This window comes from Drosophila elegans, unplaced genomic scaffold, assembly GCF_018152505.1.
Source record: "Drosophila elegans isolate 14027-0461.03 unplaced genomic scaffold, ASM1815250v1 contig_208, whole genome shotgun sequence".
Lineage (NCBI taxonomy): Eukaryota > Metazoa > Arthropoda > Insecta > Diptera > Drosophilidae > Drosophila > Drosophila elegans.
Genome location: NW_024545578.1, coordinates 10695586 through 10713166, shown reverse-complemented (window position 1 = coordinate 10713166; position 17581 = coordinate 10695586). Strand labels below are relative to the sequence as shown.

The window sequence follows — 17581 nt, the reverse complement described above, 5'->3', positions numbered from 1 at the left end:
TTCAGATGTCAGCTTAAAGAAACAATTCATCATTTTTCTACGCTTACCTAACTAATGTCAAATTTATTTATTTTTAGGATTTGTCGTTTTCGACCTGAAAATGAAAGTTTTTGAATTAATGTTTGAAGAAACGCTATGACAACTATTTCATCTATTGATCAAATGATAAGGTCGAGCTATTTTGAAAATAGTCAGTTATGTATTTATTCGGTATTTGGGTAATATCTTTCAGATACCCATTGTGAAATCTGTTGGCATTTGTTAAACAAAATGAAAGTGAACCCCCAGGAAGAACCCCCAAGACCATCGCTAGTCCTCAGTTGCACAAAAGGGAGTGCAGTCGAATAACAGCACGATAATCGTTGTGCGACAACAGACCACGCTGCGATCGCTGGAACACCCGGTTCAGGCGCTCCACGGTGTCCCTATTGGAGGTCATCTTGAAAAGATCATCGAGGTACTTGAGCGATTCGCGTGACCAGAACATGGACGGTTTGTTGGCGTCCTTGTTGATGCTGCCACGCTCGTTCTGATCCATCTCAGCCAGCAGGCGGTCGCACTCCGGATTGAGAGTCTGGTGCAGCTGGAGATCGGCTCGCGATCGTTGCTGAGGATTATTATAGGGCATCTGGTTGAATTGCGGACGTCGAAGCTGCTGTTCCTTCTGAAGTTGCTGATTGTTTTGCTGTTGATATTGCTGCTGCTGTTGCATACGTTGCTGCTGTTGCATGCGTTGTTGTTGATGTTGCTGCTGCTGTTGTTGCTGCTGTTGCAGGCGTTGCTGCTGTTGTTGCTGGCGTTGTTGCTGCTGTTGCATGCGTTGTTGATGTTGCTGCTCCTGTTGCAGGCGTTGCTGTTGATTTTGCTGCCGCTGCTGTTGTTGTTTCTGCTGCTGCTGCTGTTGTTGTTGTTGCTGATTCGTTTGCTGCTGACCCGTTTGTTGCTTTTTCTTTGGCATTTTCGGGGGTGGAGGCGGAGCCATATGCTGCCACGACGGCGGCGGAGGAGTCGGCGAGGGAGCACGCTTAGTCGGCGATTGCGGTTGACTCTGCGTTTTCTTTTGCTGAAATCCCAGCAGCACCGGATCTAGGTGAAGCGAGGGCAGGCGATTCTTCTGATCCAGACGACCATAACTATTGAGCAGGGAGTCGTAGTTGGGATGCGGATACGCAGTGAAGATCATGCGCCAATGATCCTCGATCTCGCTGCGCATCTGTGGCGTGGCGTTATCATCCGGCGAGAACTCATCGATCAGGCGACGCAACAAGACCAAAAGCTGATCGAGATGGGTTTTACCATTCAGGAGACCCGCCTGGCCCACCAGGATCATGTTCAACTGGCGACGCTTCTTTTCGGCCATCTTAAAGCCGTTCTTGGTGTTCAACTCTTCCAGCTCCTTGATGCGCAGATAGTGGCTCTTGGCATTGCCCAGATTTGTGTTCAGACTATTGATGCCATCTCGCATAAAACGGATGAGCACATCGATCCGTTTGGGGGGTTTCTGACTCTGGAACTCGATGGACTTGCGCTTGACCTCCTGGTTGCGGCGCAGCAGTTTCACTTGCAGCTCCTCCTGGTGCCTTTTGAGGCCGTAGATCACCAGAACATACCCGTAGTCCTTGAAGTCCATGCGCACGCTTACTTGGCACTGCTTGGCGGCAGCGGCCAGGAAGTTTCGGCCCTCAGGACTGAACAGATACTCGGATTGGTCGCGCGCCATAATGATCTTGCCCTCGCTTGGGATATCTGGCAGCTCTTCACTGGAGTCCGGATCGATAAATTCGGCAGTGTTTTGGCTACTGCTGGCGTTAACACACATGGAAATGCCCTGGCCTTGGGGGGAGATTTCGAAATCGTCATCCAGGCTTCCACTCAGGGGTATGACATCGGGCAGAGAGGCCATGGGATGATCGAGAGGTAGTTGAGTGGTAGGTTGATCCTCCTGATCCTCGGTGGTTGTCGAACTGGGCACCTCGAAGTGCTCGGAAAAACTGTAATTCGAATCAGAGTCCAGCTCATGGGGTGCCACCGATGGTTTAATTTTGGCGGTCTCCATTTGTGGAGACTGATAGTTGGTAGTAATCTCCTCACGCTGAATGGATACCGATGAATCTTCCTCAGCGGGCTCATCCCCAGGCTGCTCCTCATCTGGTTGTTCCTCATCTTGTTGTTCCTCATCTTGTTGTTCCTCTTCAGGTTGTTGCTCTTCAGGTTGTTCCTCTTCTGGTTCCTCGTCTTCTGGTTGCTTCTCTTCCGGCTGCTCCTTTTCCAGTTCTACTTCAGGTTGCACTTCATCAGTTGCTGCCTCATCAGGTTGCTTCTTTTGTTTTGTAGACGATCTCTTAACCATTCCAGTTGGGTCCTCTCCCCGAGCCGCCCTAACCTGAGCGTTGGGCACGTAGTCATGGGTATAAACCTTCGCCGGAATCTCCGTTAGAGCAGTGGTTGACTTCCTTTTGACTGGCTGAGTCCTGGCCAAATTGACATGAATGAGGAACCTAGCATAGTAGCAATTTTTGGGGATATTCGGATTGTTCCATTTAAAGTTGAATGGAGTTTGAATGGCAAAGAAGCTACTCAGATCGCCAAGATAACCCACGGGTTCTCCGCGATTCTTGTAGATCTTCTGGTGCGACACAATTTGGCTGGTGTAGTTGGTGCTGCGAAAGTCACCAATTCGCTGTCGGCAGTTCTCGAAGAGATGGCGTCCGGCGCAGTAGCTGCACTGTTTATTCCTGTACTGCACCCTGCTATCCAGCTCTACATTGGATCGAGTCTGTCGGAGATTAAAGGAAAATTTAAACTACTTGCTGCAAGGAATGGTATGTCTGGGTTACGGTTACCGTAGAGTGGTAGCGACGCCACTTGTCCGGGCAGTGATCCGTGCCGTGGCCTCTCATCTTGCACAGCTGACAGACCAGGCGGCTGTGGAAGGAGCACTTGTTGCACTGCTGCACATAAATCGCCTGCTTTGATCCGCACTAAAAAATACAATTTATATTTAAGTAAAATTTAATAAGTGAAAAAAGGAAATGCGATTGTCAGATAAGATGTACGACCTACCCCAAAACAGATGGCATTGGGACAGCGGGGTTCGGCATGACCCACAGTGCCGCATAGAAAGCAAACGAGTGGCTTGCGAGGACGTGGGCACTTGGATCTTACGTGACCCATCTCAAAGCAGTTAGTGCACTTGGCATGCGAACGGGGTCGTGCTACCGGATACCTATCAGCAGTGTTGATCCTCCACTCCTGGCGATGCGCTGCAATAACGGATGGTTAACAACTCAAGATCTATAAATTCCGTAACAGTTTTAGGCACTCACCGCTCATGCTTTTATGAAGTTTGTGAACAGAGAAGTGTTCGCCATTCCAGCTGTCATTGTAAAAGCGGCACATCTCCTCGTTCCAGCCAATGAGTTGACCGCCCGTGGGCAGACTGTCATCCGTTAGATGTGCCACATTGTGCTCCACTTGGACGGCAGGTTCCTCCATCGTAACATCCCCATCCCCATCGTGCTCCTCTGGGGCGGCCTCCTCAAGCTCGTTGGAGGCATCCAAATCCTCTTCGGATCTCACCGTGGTATCTGCAGTTTTTTCTCGGGAATCTTCTTCATCGGAAAGGTAGCCGCTGACATCCATTTGTTCCTCCTCCTGCGATTTTCGAGCTTGTTCATCAATGCGCTCAAACAGCGCCGCCAAACGATCCGTCATGGCATCGTGAAACTCTGCTTCGGCTTGCGAATCAGCGTCGTCGCCAATGGAGACAGCATCGGGGGCATCAGTGTTAGCTTCTTGCACCTGTTCTTTTCCCCGACCTTTCTCCTGATTTAGCAATCTCTCGGCTATCTCCCTGGCACTTGGCAGTTGCTCCTCGGAAGCTGATTCCGAGCTGGCCTCATGGCTCGTAGATAACTTTGGTGTTTGAATACGTGCAGCTTTTTTCGGATTTTCATCAGAGTTTCGCCGTATGCTGATTCGGCGAATCTTGCGCTTGCATCGCTCCACTGCCATCCCACGGGCTATGCCAGGAACTCCAGTTGAATGGGCCCCATCATCGCTGTCTGAATCATTCAACCCATCCTCGTTGTTGCCGTCCGACTGGCTGTGATTGTTTGTTGAGCAGGAGCGCTTACGCAGACGCTTTGTCTTCTGCACACTGACCTCCACTACCTCCTCCACGGACGAGCTGCCCGAGGGCGAGTCCACGTTGCGTATGACCGTCGGCGTGGCTCTTGACTTGGCCTTCGAGTAGATGCCACTCTCGGTGAGGTCGGATTCGCTTTCGTAAACGTCTAAAGCTCTGAATTGTTGCTCATCCACTCGATATTTTTGCTTAATCTGCTCCAGACGCGAAGGGGGAACGAATTCATATTCCGACGAGGTATCAGCCGCAGGATCTGTTTCTTGAGTTTGAGAAGTGTTCGTTCCACCCACAACCACAACCTCTTTGTCATGGCCAATGGATTCCCTTATAGCATTCTCTGTCAGAACAAGAAGATCCTCATCATTGGCTTTCTTACGTTCGGCCAACAGGCGACTGGTATCCTTCTGGACTATAAAGTCATCGCTGGACATGACAGAACAACAGGGCGAATGCATGGATGGGGTGATGTTGCCAGTCCCTACTCCCACCTCTTCTTCCGGCTCAGTAACGCAAGACAATCCCATTTTCATATCCGTCGCGTCCATGGCGTTCTCCTCGTGAAACAACTGAGATGAAGTGCAGGCCTGCTCTTCATCGCTCTCGTCCAGTTCGATGATGGGAGTTGGTGACAGTGGCACATGCACCACATCGTCGTCATCTGAGGATTGGCTGCTATCTGCCAGGTCCACAAACTCCACCAGTGCAGACTGCTGCTTGCGCTGCTTTTTGTTCAACTGAACTTGTTTGGATTTCTGTTTTTTGGCAGCCAGGCGCTCCATCTGCTCCAGCTTGCGCTTGGCCTTGCCAAAGGGTCCAGGTCCTGGTTGTTGCTGCTGCTGCTGCTGTTTGTTCTGTTGCTGCTGTTGCTGTTTCTTCTGCTGCTGTTTATTTTGCGGTTGCTGCTTGTTTTGCTGCTGCTTGTTTTGTTTCTTGGGTGGGCAGTTTGGTGGGATGGCTATTAGCAGTCTCTGGTCGAAACGCTCCTCTTCGTAGGCTTCCTGGTTAGTTTTGGCGGGTGAAGTGGCCTGCGGTTTTGGTTTTTGTACTACTGGCGGCTTCTTTTGCTGATTTTGCTGCTGCTTCGGCTGTTGATTTGGTTGCTGCTTTGGCTTCTGACTTTGCTGCTGCTGCTGCTTTTGTGGCTGATTTTGTTGTTGTTTTGTCTGTTGATTTTGCTGTTGTTTTGGTTGCGCATCTTGTGGCAGTTTCGGCTGCTGATTTTGTGGCAGTTTCGGCTGCTGATTTTGTGGCAGTTTTGGTGTCTGATTTGGCTGCTTGGGCAACGGTTTTTTCTGTGGACTTTGATGCTGTTGGTTTTGCCGCTGATTTGGTGGCTGAATTGCTGGCTTAGATTGGTTTGGCGTTCCCTTTTTGGGTGTCAGCAAGGGATTTTTGTTTTTAGGCTTCTCGAAATCCTTGGGTGATAAGGAGGAAGATACTGCAGCATCTAAAAGACAAACATGAAATCATATGGCTTTTTAATATCTGTGTTGTATAGTATTATTAGCAATCAAGATTATTTTTATTTTAATATGTTAATAAAGCCTACCTCCTAGCTGAATTTCCCTACTTTTTTATTATCACAGATCCATTAAAAACTTCACTCTACCTAAGCCAGCATGAGCACAAAAAACCCATATTCCTTACTCCGTCTGACCAATTAAAAAAAAAAAGTACTTTATAAAAGGTTATCTTTAATTTTTGGAGACTTTCAATACCAAAGTGGATTTAACATATGGCTCAGACGGGCATTGGTTATGTCCGGTAACTCCACATCGTTCAGCTTGTAGCCATGGAGTTCCAGCTCCGAAAGTTGTGATTCGCTGATGTGAAAGAGGACAAACGCCTCCGCCAGGAGGTCGGATCGGTTGGGCCAGAGTAGAACACGCACTGCGGTGCGAAACTCGTCGATTGCCTCCCTGATCAGCTGCTGAGCTTCGGAAAGATTCTCGGGGGGAGTCATCATCTTGTCACCCATCTCGGAATGCTTGGCCTGCACCTTAAGGGCGTCCTCCAAGTTCCTCACTAGCCGCATAAACACGAACCGTCGGTAACGTTCTTCGAAGTACGGCCTGGGCATATCGTGACGACTCATTTGCCGGCGAACCAGGGCGGAGAAGATGATGCCGTCCACACAAGAGCCCAGAACGCTCACACTGGCAATCAGCACGATTCCGGAGAGCAGGTACTCCACGAGCCGCTGGTTCAGCTCCTCGCACCAAAAGAATAGGTCTCGGCCGTGCCGCACGAGTTGGTAGTGGAGCAGACTCACAATGCAGACCAGGTCGAGAGTTGCCAAGGCCAAGGTGCAGTGGTTTAAGTGGACCAACCACCTGTGAAGCACTTGCAGGCCGCACCTCCCAAGGCCTAGCAAACGACTGAGAAAGCAGGGCATCATCGAGGAGTTATGGAGAATTTTGGAATGCACGCCAAGGAAACAGAACAGTTTTTGAAAGGTAGTGCCCAAAGCCGGGTTGATTTTGTAAAGGGGAGTTTCAAAATTTCAAAAAAGAAATCACGTAATTTGATTTGAAATTGATGAAATTGGTCAAAATAAAATCGAAAAGTAAATAAATGGATGCAGAACGTTGAATGTATTGGATATTAGATGTATATCGAAAAGGATTAAAAGAAGTGAAATCATAGAAACGTGCTTAAGTTATAAGCACAAATCACTTTTGTCATAAACAAATGTTTTGTTCAGTTTCCTGTTTCTTAAGTTAGTTGGCAAATAAATGTCCCAAACCATATAAAATTGTCAAACTTTAGATATAAGATGTCCTACGCAAGGTACTCTAGTAAAGACTTTGATTTGTTCCTGTTCTTTAATATATAGATGGTGTATATTTCCACTACTGATTGCCTCTCACCTGGGATTGTTTTGTTTGTGGTCGCCTGCAGCTCCTCCGCCTGCGTCACCTGCCCCTTACCATGCCTCTCACTTTCCCCTCCTCCTCCCTCCGCCCAGTAGCGTGATTTCAGTTTTGGGCCCGCATTGTTGTTGTTGATCACTCGCGTCCCGCTGACGAAACGCTGGCCAGGATTTGGCTGCTGCTGCTGCGAAGGCGGTGGCATACTTCTGGCATCCTGCTCGCTAGTTGACTCCATCGCTGGCTGATCCAGGGCACCTTGCTCGTCCGTTCCATCGCTGTAGTGGATCGAGGCGTAGAGAATCGATTCCAGCTCGTTCAGCCGTTCGCTGTCCATCTCCTCAAGCTGCGGATTCGGATTGAGGGCTATGACAATAGGTCAATTGGAATTATGGCCAGCACTCACATCACTCATTCTGCGCGTCTTTGTTTTCCTTTGCCTTTGATTTGGTTTTCTTGCGCATTGATAAAAAGTAATATAAAGAAAAAAGAGCACGTTGATGGCAGAGCACTAGTGATGGACATTCGGAAAAGAGAGAGGTAATCGAAGCAGTGATGGCAATCTGGCTATCGAAATTAGTGACTATCGAATGTTAAACAAGCTGATTTATAAGAAAGGATTACATAAAGGTATTGAAGGTAAAATTAATGATTTACATATATATTTGTTTAAGTTTTAACGCATATTACTTGAACTTACATTTGAACAAATAATTATTTCTGCTATACATAATAAGGAAAACAAAAGTTTTTAGATATAACTTTTCACAGTATATAGCATATAAATACTAAAAATGTTGCTGTTTGTTTGCTTTTTAAGATCTTTTCGAACTTACTAATATCCAATAATTAATAGATTATATGGAAACTATTAAATAGTTCACTTTTTGACTTCACAATACAAATTAAATTCTTCCTCCCAATTGTGTTGTTATTTGGTTGACTCGATAGTTGTAAACTCTATCGATTGTGGGGGTGCCGGCCGATGCCGATAACGATAACGAGTAGAGCAACCCTAGCTGCCGGGCCACGTACAATTTGCGACAAAAAATAACAAGAAGTAATTAAAGCTAAAATACAATGTAAGTTGGCCGAAAGTGTGTTAAATATATGGCCAAACTGACGATCTTCCATTCTTTCAGTATGGATGTGATGCAGCGTTACGTTTCGCCCGTGAACCCGGCCGTTTTCCCCCACCTCGCCACCGTGCTCCTGATAATCGGAACCTTCTTCACCGCCTGGTTCTTCATCTTCGTGGTTTCCCGGAAAAGCTCCAAGGAGAGCACCCTGATCAAGGAACTGCTGATTAGCCTGTGCGCCTCCATCTTCCTTGGATTCGGCATCGTATTCCTGCTGCTAACCGTCGGTATTTACGTATGAGATACAATCTAGGCAAAGACCATTCCGTATAGAAATAAACTAAAGATATGTCCGTGGGCGTGAACGTACATGAGGCCTTCTTTTTTATTAAGGTTTATTGTAATTCCAATTTTAAAGATTCAATTTGCGCTTAAAACAATATCGAATATATATTATGCTAACATATAAATCGTCTACACGTGCACACACTCCCCCGTCGAATAAGAAATCACGGCAACTTTTGAAAATATTGCTATTCTATCCGGCCAGTCCGGCCTTCTGTCTGCACTTTTGCATGGTGGCACGTAGGATAAACTGCTTCCGGGAGAGCTGCCGCACGTGCTTGAGGAAGGTTTCCAGGTCGATGACCCCGCCACGGAGCCCCTCGCCCAAATAATAAATGGCATCCTCGGTGGCCGCCTCATCGGCATAGGCATTGAGTAATCTGTGAATAGATATTGAGTTAAAGCTATTTTCTAGGGACAAAAGGATAAATTGGAAGTCCCAGAAATGGACAATAGGGCTGTCAGGTTCTATGTCCTCTTCATTATCTGAATGGTAAGTACTAAAATACCAGCTTTATAAACCACATTAAGATATCAGGCATTTTTTGGTTCTCAGAGAAATTTGATCATTTGTTATAAAGAACTTATAGATAATATTGTTTTATCATCCGCAAGTTTATAAAAATGCTCTAAATGATTAACTTTTGGATATTAAGTAACAATGTGAGAATCTAATTTGATCAATAGAAAAGTGAAAATCATAACCTAAAGTTTTAAGTGACACCCCAATTTGTAATCAACTTACTGTCGGTATAGCGGCGCTGTGGTGGTCACCGCCTCGTCGGGATCAATGGCTTCGGCGCTTTCCAGCGTTTCCAGACTCTTCTCCAGCTCCTGCTCCTTGTCCTTCAGCACACTAATGTTCTTTTGCATATCAACCTGTTCGCGTTCGAGGCGCGCAATGATGGCATCGATTTTGGAACTGCCCTCAACCAGTTCCTGCTTAGTGCGATTAAGAGTTTCGATCTCGGCTTGATACTGATTCACCTTCTCCTGGATGCGACGGCGCAGCTTGTCCTCCACGGCGCTGATGAGTGATGCTTTGATGTGCTCCTCGGTTATGGTGCCCGTGGAGCTGGGATTGGACGAGGGATTCTAAAGGGGAACCGAATTATTACACCTTCTTCTGTAATTTGAATATTTTTTTAGGCTTACATATCCCCCGGCTGGTGGGTAGCCACCGCCACCCGGCTGCGGGAAGTTCATGTAGGGCGGATAGCCGGCGGATGGACCAGCTGGACCAGCGCCTCCCGGCGGATACGGTCCGAAGTTGGAACCCGTAGGATATGGCGGAAAGTTGCCGCCACCAGCTCCGCCAGCTGTGGGATAAGGCAGAAACGAGTTGCTGCCACCGGGTCCGCCAGGCTGAGACATGAAGGCTGAAAAAAAGACAATATAAGTTATATGAACATTGTCACACGGATGGAAAGAACCTCCACTCACAGTTTGTGGGATATGGCGCAGCGATTTGTTCCTTGGGCTTTGAGTACACCGGCGGATGATCGCCGAAGGTCACGATCATCACCTGGATGAGCGAAAGCAAGTCGGAGGAGTGCGGCTGCCAGTCGTGCAGGTAAGGCAGGTAGACCTTTCCGTTGTGATCCACGTACATCGAGACTTTTATCTGCATGGTGGGCGTGGGCTTGACAAAACACATGGGTGCATTTTGCGGATGTGTGTCCATCAACCATATACAAATGGGAATGTAGTAGGTGTTATCTGTTGGTGAAGAGAACACATTTACATTATCACATACTATCAAGAGGCACACTTGACTATAATTAATTACTTTTGTAGACCACGGGAATAGTGCCCTGTATGGTGAACAATTCCTTGGAGCTGCCATCGTTGAATACTGAAATGGTGAAATATTTGTAACAATGTATATACTACCCAGGTGGGATGCTGTTATCAGCTGATTCTTACCGAACCTCTGCAGGTCGTAGGTCAAGCTGCGATACGATGTGACCACATCCACCACGTCCTTTTTGGTGGCACCCACATATTTATACTGCAATCAATTTCATTATTATCGTTAATTGCGTTGCGTGCAGAAGAAAGGAAAGAGGAAAATCCCAGAGAGTGGGTGCATGACTCATAGACGGGCCTCACCTTTGATAGATACTTTGTTATTTGTGTCTCCTCGACCGCGGGCATTATGCTTGGCAAACCAGATCGGCTTAAATCGAATTCCTCTTCAAATTCGTCTAAGATTTAGTGATTTTTCGTAGGCAAGTTCACAGCAAATTTGTTGAATGAAAACAAAGTGATAGTATCGAAACGCTGGCCTAGTGTGACCGTCTGATTTTTGGTGCTATACAGCACAATACGGATTTCTGACTCATTGCCAAATGGTCACTTTTGGCCAAAACTTTATGCCGGAAAAGTTTTTTTTATTCGGTTTTCCCCATATTCGTACCGAATTTTTGTGCAACAAAATAAAACTACCTATATTCTATAGAATGGCACTTTAAATTATGACAAAAAATACTATTTAGTTATTGTATTTTTGAATAACCAGTGATGCCACCCTTTTAAATTGCTATCGCCAAAAACCGTTACATCTCAGTCAATAGCTTAAAATGAATACAGCAAAAGCAAGTGAATTTGCTGTTCTAAACGCTCCTTAAATGCATACAATACAAAATAAGTAATTAGTTAATTAATAAGTACATTTAGAGCACACAAAGAACACATGACATAAAAAATATCTTAAGTCCAATCTCTTTTCTGGCCGTCTAGGGAGTTTATTTTTATTTATTTAATTTTTTTTAAGCTATATAAAAAATAATCTAATAAAAAGAGATCAATATTCGTATTTCATATTAAAAGTATAACCATGATATTATTTAAAATCATTACATATTTATAAAAACTTAAAAATGGATCAATGTTTTAGTACTCTTAATTCCAGTACTCTTGAACGACTCTATTTAATTTAGAATTGTAATTTCACTTTTGTTTAAAAACAAACCAACAATGTATGGCAAGGGAAAGTTCAATGGCTTTAAATGATCTTAGCACTTTTGGTTTTATGGCTCTAAATTTTTAGCTTAATTCCAGTTGCCCATTCTGATTTTAATTAACCAAATCTTATACAGATCGGAGCCCTCGGGCCACAATTAAGCTTAAAAAGCGCCAATTGACGATTGGTTTATCTCTGCAAAATAAATCCATGTACCGACCCATTGCTCCACTCGTTAAGCCTAACTGGACCCAGAAATTGGTGCAAGTCGTTAAACTTTTTCGAAGCACTTTGTCGCGAATTTCAATTCCGTCGCGGATTTCGCTTTGACAGTAATTACTTCCAATGTCTCAAGTTCGCGCACATAAAATTTCGATTTCAAGGAAGGTCAGCTCTAATGCCTTTTGTTACTGTTTGCTTTGCTGATTGATTTCTGGCCAAAGCGCAATCAGTGAACAAGTACAGTAGCCAAAATGTTGCCCTATCTTTAAGGGTAGATCAGCAGTGGCATTGCTGGGATATTGTTTTAATTGTTGGGGTGTTCTAGAACAACATCTTCCATAAAAATTTATTAATGCTAATATCACCTTTGCATTAAATAATGCTCGTGATTTAGATATTACAAAAACGTTTTACAATTTTTACTTCCATAGCTTGAGAAATTAAAAATGTATAAAAATAGACTGGGTATGGCTGCTTCGGTTGGATGGTCTTTTTTGGTGGAATGGCAAGTGCTTTTGGGCAATTGGCTTCTTGTGCGTTTTGCCTTCGGCCAAATACAAATTGTTGGTCATGTGTACTTGAACTCGCTTGAAGCGCTCGGCTGAAGTTCAAATCAGAAGTGAATTCACATAAATCACTTTGGGCACACTCTGGCTGGCTGACTGCCGATTACTCATACGCCTCGTGGTCGCTTTTAATTAGCTAACGCGATTCTTATCACTGTTGGCCACAGCTACTGCTGGGGAACTCAGGCTGGAAGCCAACCTGAAGCTACTTCAGCTCCGGCTATGCACTATGAAAAAACTATGTTCATTTTTGTTCTGAAACTATAGTTTTTATAAAAGACAATTTGTAACACCACAATTTTAACAATATCTCTGATACCATAGGAACTTTGATCTTTTATTACTATTTCATGTATATACTGAGTAATAATAAATAAAACCGAAAATTTGGTATAGCCACCTTTTGTAGAATCTACATAGACTTTTGGTTGGCTGGTCTTATTTGTTCCGTTGTTTTTTTTTAATGATTTCGTAAGTTTCAATATATGGCTACTTTACCAATAAAGCATTTTTGATTGAAAAAGATTTCCGTGACACCCCTGATAATAAAGTAATATATCTTAAGAAATATCCAAATATTTTTCTGTGTGGCTGTGCTGCTTTTGTAAACTTGATTTTCTCAACCGCGTTGACCTCCGGCCAGCTGTATGCTTCGTCTTCTGCCACCGCGATAATGATAATCATCGTAATAATCGCGTTCCTCGGATCTTTGTGTGCGTCGTCTATTCTCTCTTTTGGCTGTGAAATCTTCTAGCCCATGTCCCAAGGCCAGCCAAATTACAACAAAGCTCTGGGCTGCGGCAATTGAGTTCATTATCATAATAACCCATTGACCAACTAACTGTTGTAAGTTTTTATTTTTACTTATTTTTTGCCGTGGACAACATTTTTCATTGGCCTGGAAGGTATCGCTCTTAACGCAGCTCAGAATCGAAAGTAGAATAATATATGCGAGATTGCGGGATTGGACCACCCACGTTCTCGAAATCGGGCGATTGGATCTCGTTCAGAAGTCATCAATTTTGTCAACCGAATCTCACAGCTCGATTAATCACTTCACGCCTGCCAATGACTTTTAATGAGTTGCCTTGTGAGCAATAAATTTAATTAAAACAATTTCAGCACTTTGAGGCCGAGTACTTGACCCAAACAGACGATCCGGGCCGAAGTTCTAGCCTGATGAATCCGTTTCGGCATAATGGACTTGGTCAGAAGCGGAAGTGGGCAGGCAAAGCCCGGCTAATTGGCTGCCATTATGTCTTTACATTCGAAAATGGCAAGTCTTCACTCTGAACCGAGTCTTATTTTCGGCGTACTTATTGCTCGGAGTTCTAAAAATAAAGCCTAATGAGCACCGCCGCTTAAACAGTAATAGACTAAAAATAAATGCCAATGAAAAAACTAATGAAATTAATCTGTCAGTGAGTTCCAAGTGACCGCAAAAAGAGATTTCATGGAGAAAAGCTTAAATTCCCCGCGGAATTCAAAGGAACAGCACCCATTAAACTCATTATTCATGTGGTTCAGCCCCAGTGACCTCTTCCAAAAGGCGGAAAACCAATTGAAACTCAACTGTAATGCTATTTAATGTTATTTATTATGATGCCATAAAAACAATAAACCATTTGAACAAAAACCCAGCGCAAGAATCAATAATACACCTGATGCTGCCATGACATGCTATATATATCCATTGCTAGCCATATGATTGTGTTTTCGGTACCAGCCCCCACTGACAATATCATTAACAACAAAGAACACATTTCTGCCAGCATCACTTTGCAGCTATTAATGAACAATACACGAAACATTGGAAAAAACAAAACCAATCCAAGAACAAATAAATACGTAGAAATACACAAAGCATGAAATAATATTCAATCAGATATTTGAACTTTGAGCATGAGTAGAATTGCGGATAGATCTGATGAAAAATGTTTAGCTACGACGAAGAGGTTTATGAATTTTTGCTAATTAATCCATAATTTTCTTTTCGTAAAAAGTATTTTAAATACAAGTTTAAGTTTAAATAGATTGAGAATAAAACTATAAAAGAAAAGCAAATTAAATTCCAGACAAATTAATAAATTAAGAACTTCAATACGAATATGTACCGTATAACAAATAAAATATGAAATGTATATCATTAACTAAAAGTATTTTTGGCCATGAGGAAATTAGTTATTTACAGAGCTAAGAAAAAACTAAAAGACTTAAATTTAAGCTAAAAGGGTTTTAATTTTCTCCTTAGGGGATTGTTAATAGCTTAATTACATATTCTTTTCAACTTCCATCCCCAACAATTCATCTTAAAATCTTGAAGCAAAAACTCGAGATGGGCCCTCCGCTTTTGGGCGTATCTGGGGGTCACTTCCGGGTCAAACCCCGTATTCACCTGCTGCTCCTCCTCGCCTTCCCGAGCGTTTTACATTCGTGAACTCTGCCACTCGACGACTGAAACCATTAATTAGTAAATTGCTTTGTTTTTGTGACAAAATACCCAAATTTGTTCGTGTGCTCGGATGATTGATGGTTCTTTGATTTGTGCAAACTTTGAATTAGCCATCATTTGTTGGCCTGTCAGTAATCGATGAATTGAACAGGGACTGGGACTCGGGCGACGTGTTCCTGCTCCGGGCGACAATCTCTGTGGATGGGCCGTTAGCTCTAGTTCCGCATTGCTGGCTAAAATGTTATCAATCAAAATAATACTTTTCGAAGCGCTTCCCAGGTATTTTCCAGTTCGAGTCTACTGACTTTTGGAAGAGCACTAAATTAAAGCAATGACAGCGCTGACAGCTTAGAATGTGAAATGAGCCTAGGAAAACCTTCGGCCAGTTGTTGTTTTTTTTTCGTTTTCTAGAACCCAAAAACCCATTTCAACTCGACATTAATTTTTCAGCATAATGACGACAGACACAATTACCCAGATTTTTGAATAGACCTTCAATGTCATCATTACAGGAAACATTTTGTTTTATTTGGCTTAGTCAAGAGAGCTCAGTTTTTAGCCCTGACCGCCTTATCACGTCTTAAAACTATTCTAATTATCAATGAATCTCGGTACAAAATTATCTGCCATCTGTCTATGTTTATGGCTACTGTTTTTGCCTCGATTTTGGCTTCAGATTGCTGTTAGATTTCGCATAAAAGTTCAATTAATTATATTATTTGTATTTCGTTTCGTTTCTGCTCCGCTATCGTTAAAACGAAATTTATGAATGATCATTGGCTGACTTGGGGTTTCCAGTTTTCGATTTGAATTCAAATGCTGGGCACGTAATCACCTAGGCCAAAGCACTCACACTCGAATTGGTTTATATAATTCTATGACCATTTCGCATCGTAATCTTTGCAGTTAAATGAATTGATTTTGTTTCGTTTTTCTGGTAATTAATGGAGTGGCGAAAAATCTCAGCTCAGCTCTTTTCAAGTGGTAAATTAGAACAGAAGTTGATTGATGCTGATTGAATAAGTTTCGGATTTGAATGCGGTCTGTGAGTCACCAAAGAAAAAAATTAGTCACTCCTAAAGTAAGTTGTGTAGACTTATATTTGTTAAAAGAAGAATTTATGGGAATTCCGTAAAATCAGTCATGAGTCTTCCAAAGACTTTTGATTTTTTAATTTTCATTAAAATATATTTGTTTAAAGCTTTGAAAACAAATTTATATTTTCAGAATGTCTATTCTAATACGATTTTTCTTCTGACTATTTTTATTTTTAAAAAGGTGTGTTATAACATTTTAAATCCATTTTTTGAAAACAACAAAATTAATAAGTAAAATTTTATTTTATTTTTAAACTTTTATACTAACATACAATTAATTTTGATTATGGGTTTGCGTATTTTACCAGCTTAATCTGAACCTACCGCAATTAATTAAACCAAGTACAAGTTTATTAAAACATAAAACCCATTTGTCAATAATTCTTATTTTAGTCACAACGAACATTTACCTTAAATAATTCACCGTTCAACAATATGATTATACTCCCCTTGGTCACGATCCACAGTAGCACTTCACTGACCACATCCGAGTGCCGCAGTTACTCATCAATTTGACGAGTGCTTCCGGTAATGCGAAAAACACCTGACGCAAATCAAAAGACTTAGGCAACGAACTTTTCGACCTTTCTCATGCGCCCAGCCAGTCAAACTTACAAAACACAACGCCGCTACCTAAGTGAACTTTAATTGTCTTCAGGGCCACGCCCACTCGCCCTCGGTGCGCCCACCGCGAGACTAGTGCCCCGGTGGCTATCGATGAGTTTTGGCACGTAAAATTGATTTTTGTCCCGGGCAGAACTTATTTTCGTGTATTACGTGACCTGGCAGCTGCCCCAGAGATAATGAGCGGCCCGAAGATCGGAGACACGTCACCGCGAATGGAATGCAAGGCAAAGAGCATTCGTTGCGCCTGCCCCGGCAATTGAACGAAAAAGCCGAGGAGCCTAAGCTGAATTTAAATTTAAATTAAATGAAAAATTGATGTACCGTCTGCTCGGCGGCGGTCGAGGCTTTTTTTGTCGAGCGCTAAATGTTTGTTTTGGGTTGACAGTTGTCAGTTGGCGTTGTCCGGCATCGGAAGTCCCACCGCTGTCTGTCTCCTTTCCAAATTCCGCATATAAAAATCGAAAACTTAAAAACGTATTTCAAATAAAATCTTTTCGCTCGTGTGTGCTCTCAACAATTGTTCTTTAAGTTCAGCAAGCAAAGGCAAATAATTCTAGGAAGTCCACTGCGAGCGACACCCACAGGGGAGAACTTCAAACCCCAGACACTCAAAAGTGCATAAAACAAAATATAAAACAAAAACTTTAGGCTGGGACTAACAAAGAGTGGCGTTAAAACCAAAACCGAAATCATTTTCATAAACAAACGCGTTCATTGACCAATTTTATACAAGCAGACAACAAAAGTCAGCAATCAAATGCGTCACGCTTGACTCAAAAGTCAGCCACAGCAATACCAAGAAAATTTTAATAAAGCAAGACAAGGAAGAAAATATATAGCCAGATAAAAAGTAAGTTGTGTATTACATTTTAAAATAGTCCTACAAATTAAAAAAAAATTTCTTTACTAAAACCCAACTTTCTAGTAATTTTTCTTGATTCAAATTGTACTACTTTAAATAACAGGATTGCAATGAAAATTGTGTGTCTATTTAAGTCACTATATATTTGTTGTATTCTTTTTACACAATGCGAAAAAATTATGAATAATCATGAAGAATAACAATTATATTTTTGGTTTACCGTTTTCAGTTAAAGATAGATTACAAATCAGTTATCCAATTTTTGTACTGAAGTAATATTTCATAAATCAACGAAGTTATTTGTGTATCTAGCCCCTCTTTTTATCAGTGTATTAATTTGTGAACAAAA

At 42.8% G+C, this 17581-nt stretch overlaps 5 protein-coding genes across 5 annotated transcripts in view; 2 read left to right on the top strand and 3 right to left on the bottom strand.

The window, feature by feature from the left end:
- Positions 1-179: 179 nt before the first annotated feature.
- On the bottom strand, positions 180-7552 carry LOC108146592. The gene is made up of 6 exons (XM_041708144.1): positions 7424-7552; positions 7018-7363; positions 3327-5594; positions 3064-3263; positions 2844-2981; positions 180-2776 (listed from the first exon to the last, which is right to left on the bottom strand). Exons 1-6 carry the CDS (start codon positions 7430-7432, stop codon positions 317-319), a joined length of 5421 nt encoding a protein of 1806 aa, XP_041564078.1. The 5' UTR covers positions 7433-7552; the 3' UTR covers positions 180-316.
- On the bottom strand, positions 5822-6626 carry LOC108146736. The gene has a single exon (XM_017272840.2). It carries the CDS (start codon positions 6543-6545, stop codon positions 5859-5861), a length of 687 nt encoding a protein of 228 aa, XP_017128329.1. The 5' UTR covers positions 6546-6626; the 3' UTR covers positions 5822-5858.
- Positions 7553-7987: 435 nt separating the features above from the next.
- Positions 7988-8465, top strand: LOC108146967 (transmembrane protein 258). Its single transcript, XM_017273224.1, has 2 exons — positions 7988-8099; positions 8160-8465. The coding sequence occupies exon 2, from the start codon at positions 8161-8163 to the stop codon at positions 8395-8397; it is 237 nt and encodes a 78-aa protein (XP_017128713.1). The 5' UTR covers positions 7988-8099; position 8160; the 3' UTR covers positions 8398-8465.
- On the bottom strand, positions 8448-10740 carry LOC108146966 (tumor susceptibility gene 101 protein). The gene is made up of 7 exons (XM_017273223.2): positions 10554-10740; positions 10368-10452; positions 10231-10296; positions 9885-10160; positions 9597-9820; positions 9187-9536; positions 8448-8821 (listed from the first exon to the last, which is right to left on the bottom strand). Exons 1-7 carry the CDS (start codon positions 10596-10598, stop codon positions 8635-8637), a joined length of 1233 nt encoding a protein of 410 aa, XP_017128712.1. The 5' UTR covers positions 10599-10740; the 3' UTR covers positions 8448-8634.
- A 6027-nt stretch (positions 10741-16767) lies between these two features.
- The window catches only part of LOC108146710 (cell wall protein RBR3), a 34547-nt gene continuing 33733 nt past the window's right edge, over positions 16768-17581 (top strand). Inside the window, exon 1 of the mRNA XM_017272790.2 lies at positions 16768-17220. The gene's annotated coding sequence lies outside the window, so the exon portion shown is untranslated. The remainder of the gene's footprint in view (positions 17221-17581) is intronic.

What these genes read in the sequence shown, in the direction of transcription:
- LOC108146736 (XM_017272840.2), bottom strand. Translation starts at nt 6,545, where the DNA reads ATGATGCCCTGCTTTCTCAGTCGTTTGCTAGGCCTTGGGAGGTGCGGC.
- LOC108146592 (XM_041708144.1), bottom strand. An exon ending in CACAAACAAAACAATCCCAG is followed by an intron (nt 5,595 to 7,017) that starts GTGAGAGGCAAT and finishes TTTGTCTTTTAG; the next exon opens with ATGCTGCAGTATCTTCCTCC. An exon ending in GGCGTCGCTACCACTCTACG is followed by an intron (nt 2,777 to 2,843) that starts GTAACCGTAACC and finishes AATCTCCGACAG; the next exon opens with ACTCGATCCAATGTAGAGCT.
- LOC108146967 (XM_017273224.1), top strand. Translation starts at nt 8,161, where the DNA reads ATGGATGTGATGCAGCGTTACGTTTCGCCCGTGAACCCGGCCGTTTTC.
- LOC108146966 (XM_017273223.2), bottom strand. Translation starts at nt 10,598, where the DNA reads ATGCCCGCGGTCGAGGAGACACAAATAACAAAGTATCTATCAAAG. An exon ending in TGCGCCATATCCCACAAACT is followed by an intron (nt 9,821 to 9,884) that starts GTGAGTGGAGGT and finishes TCTTTTTTTCAG; the next exon opens with CCTTCATGTCTCAGCCTGGC. An exon ending in ACCCACCAGCCGGGGGATAT is followed by an intron (nt 9,537 to 9,596) that starts GTAAGCCTAAAA and finishes GTTCCCCTTTAG; the next exon opens with AATCCCTCGTCCAATCCCAG.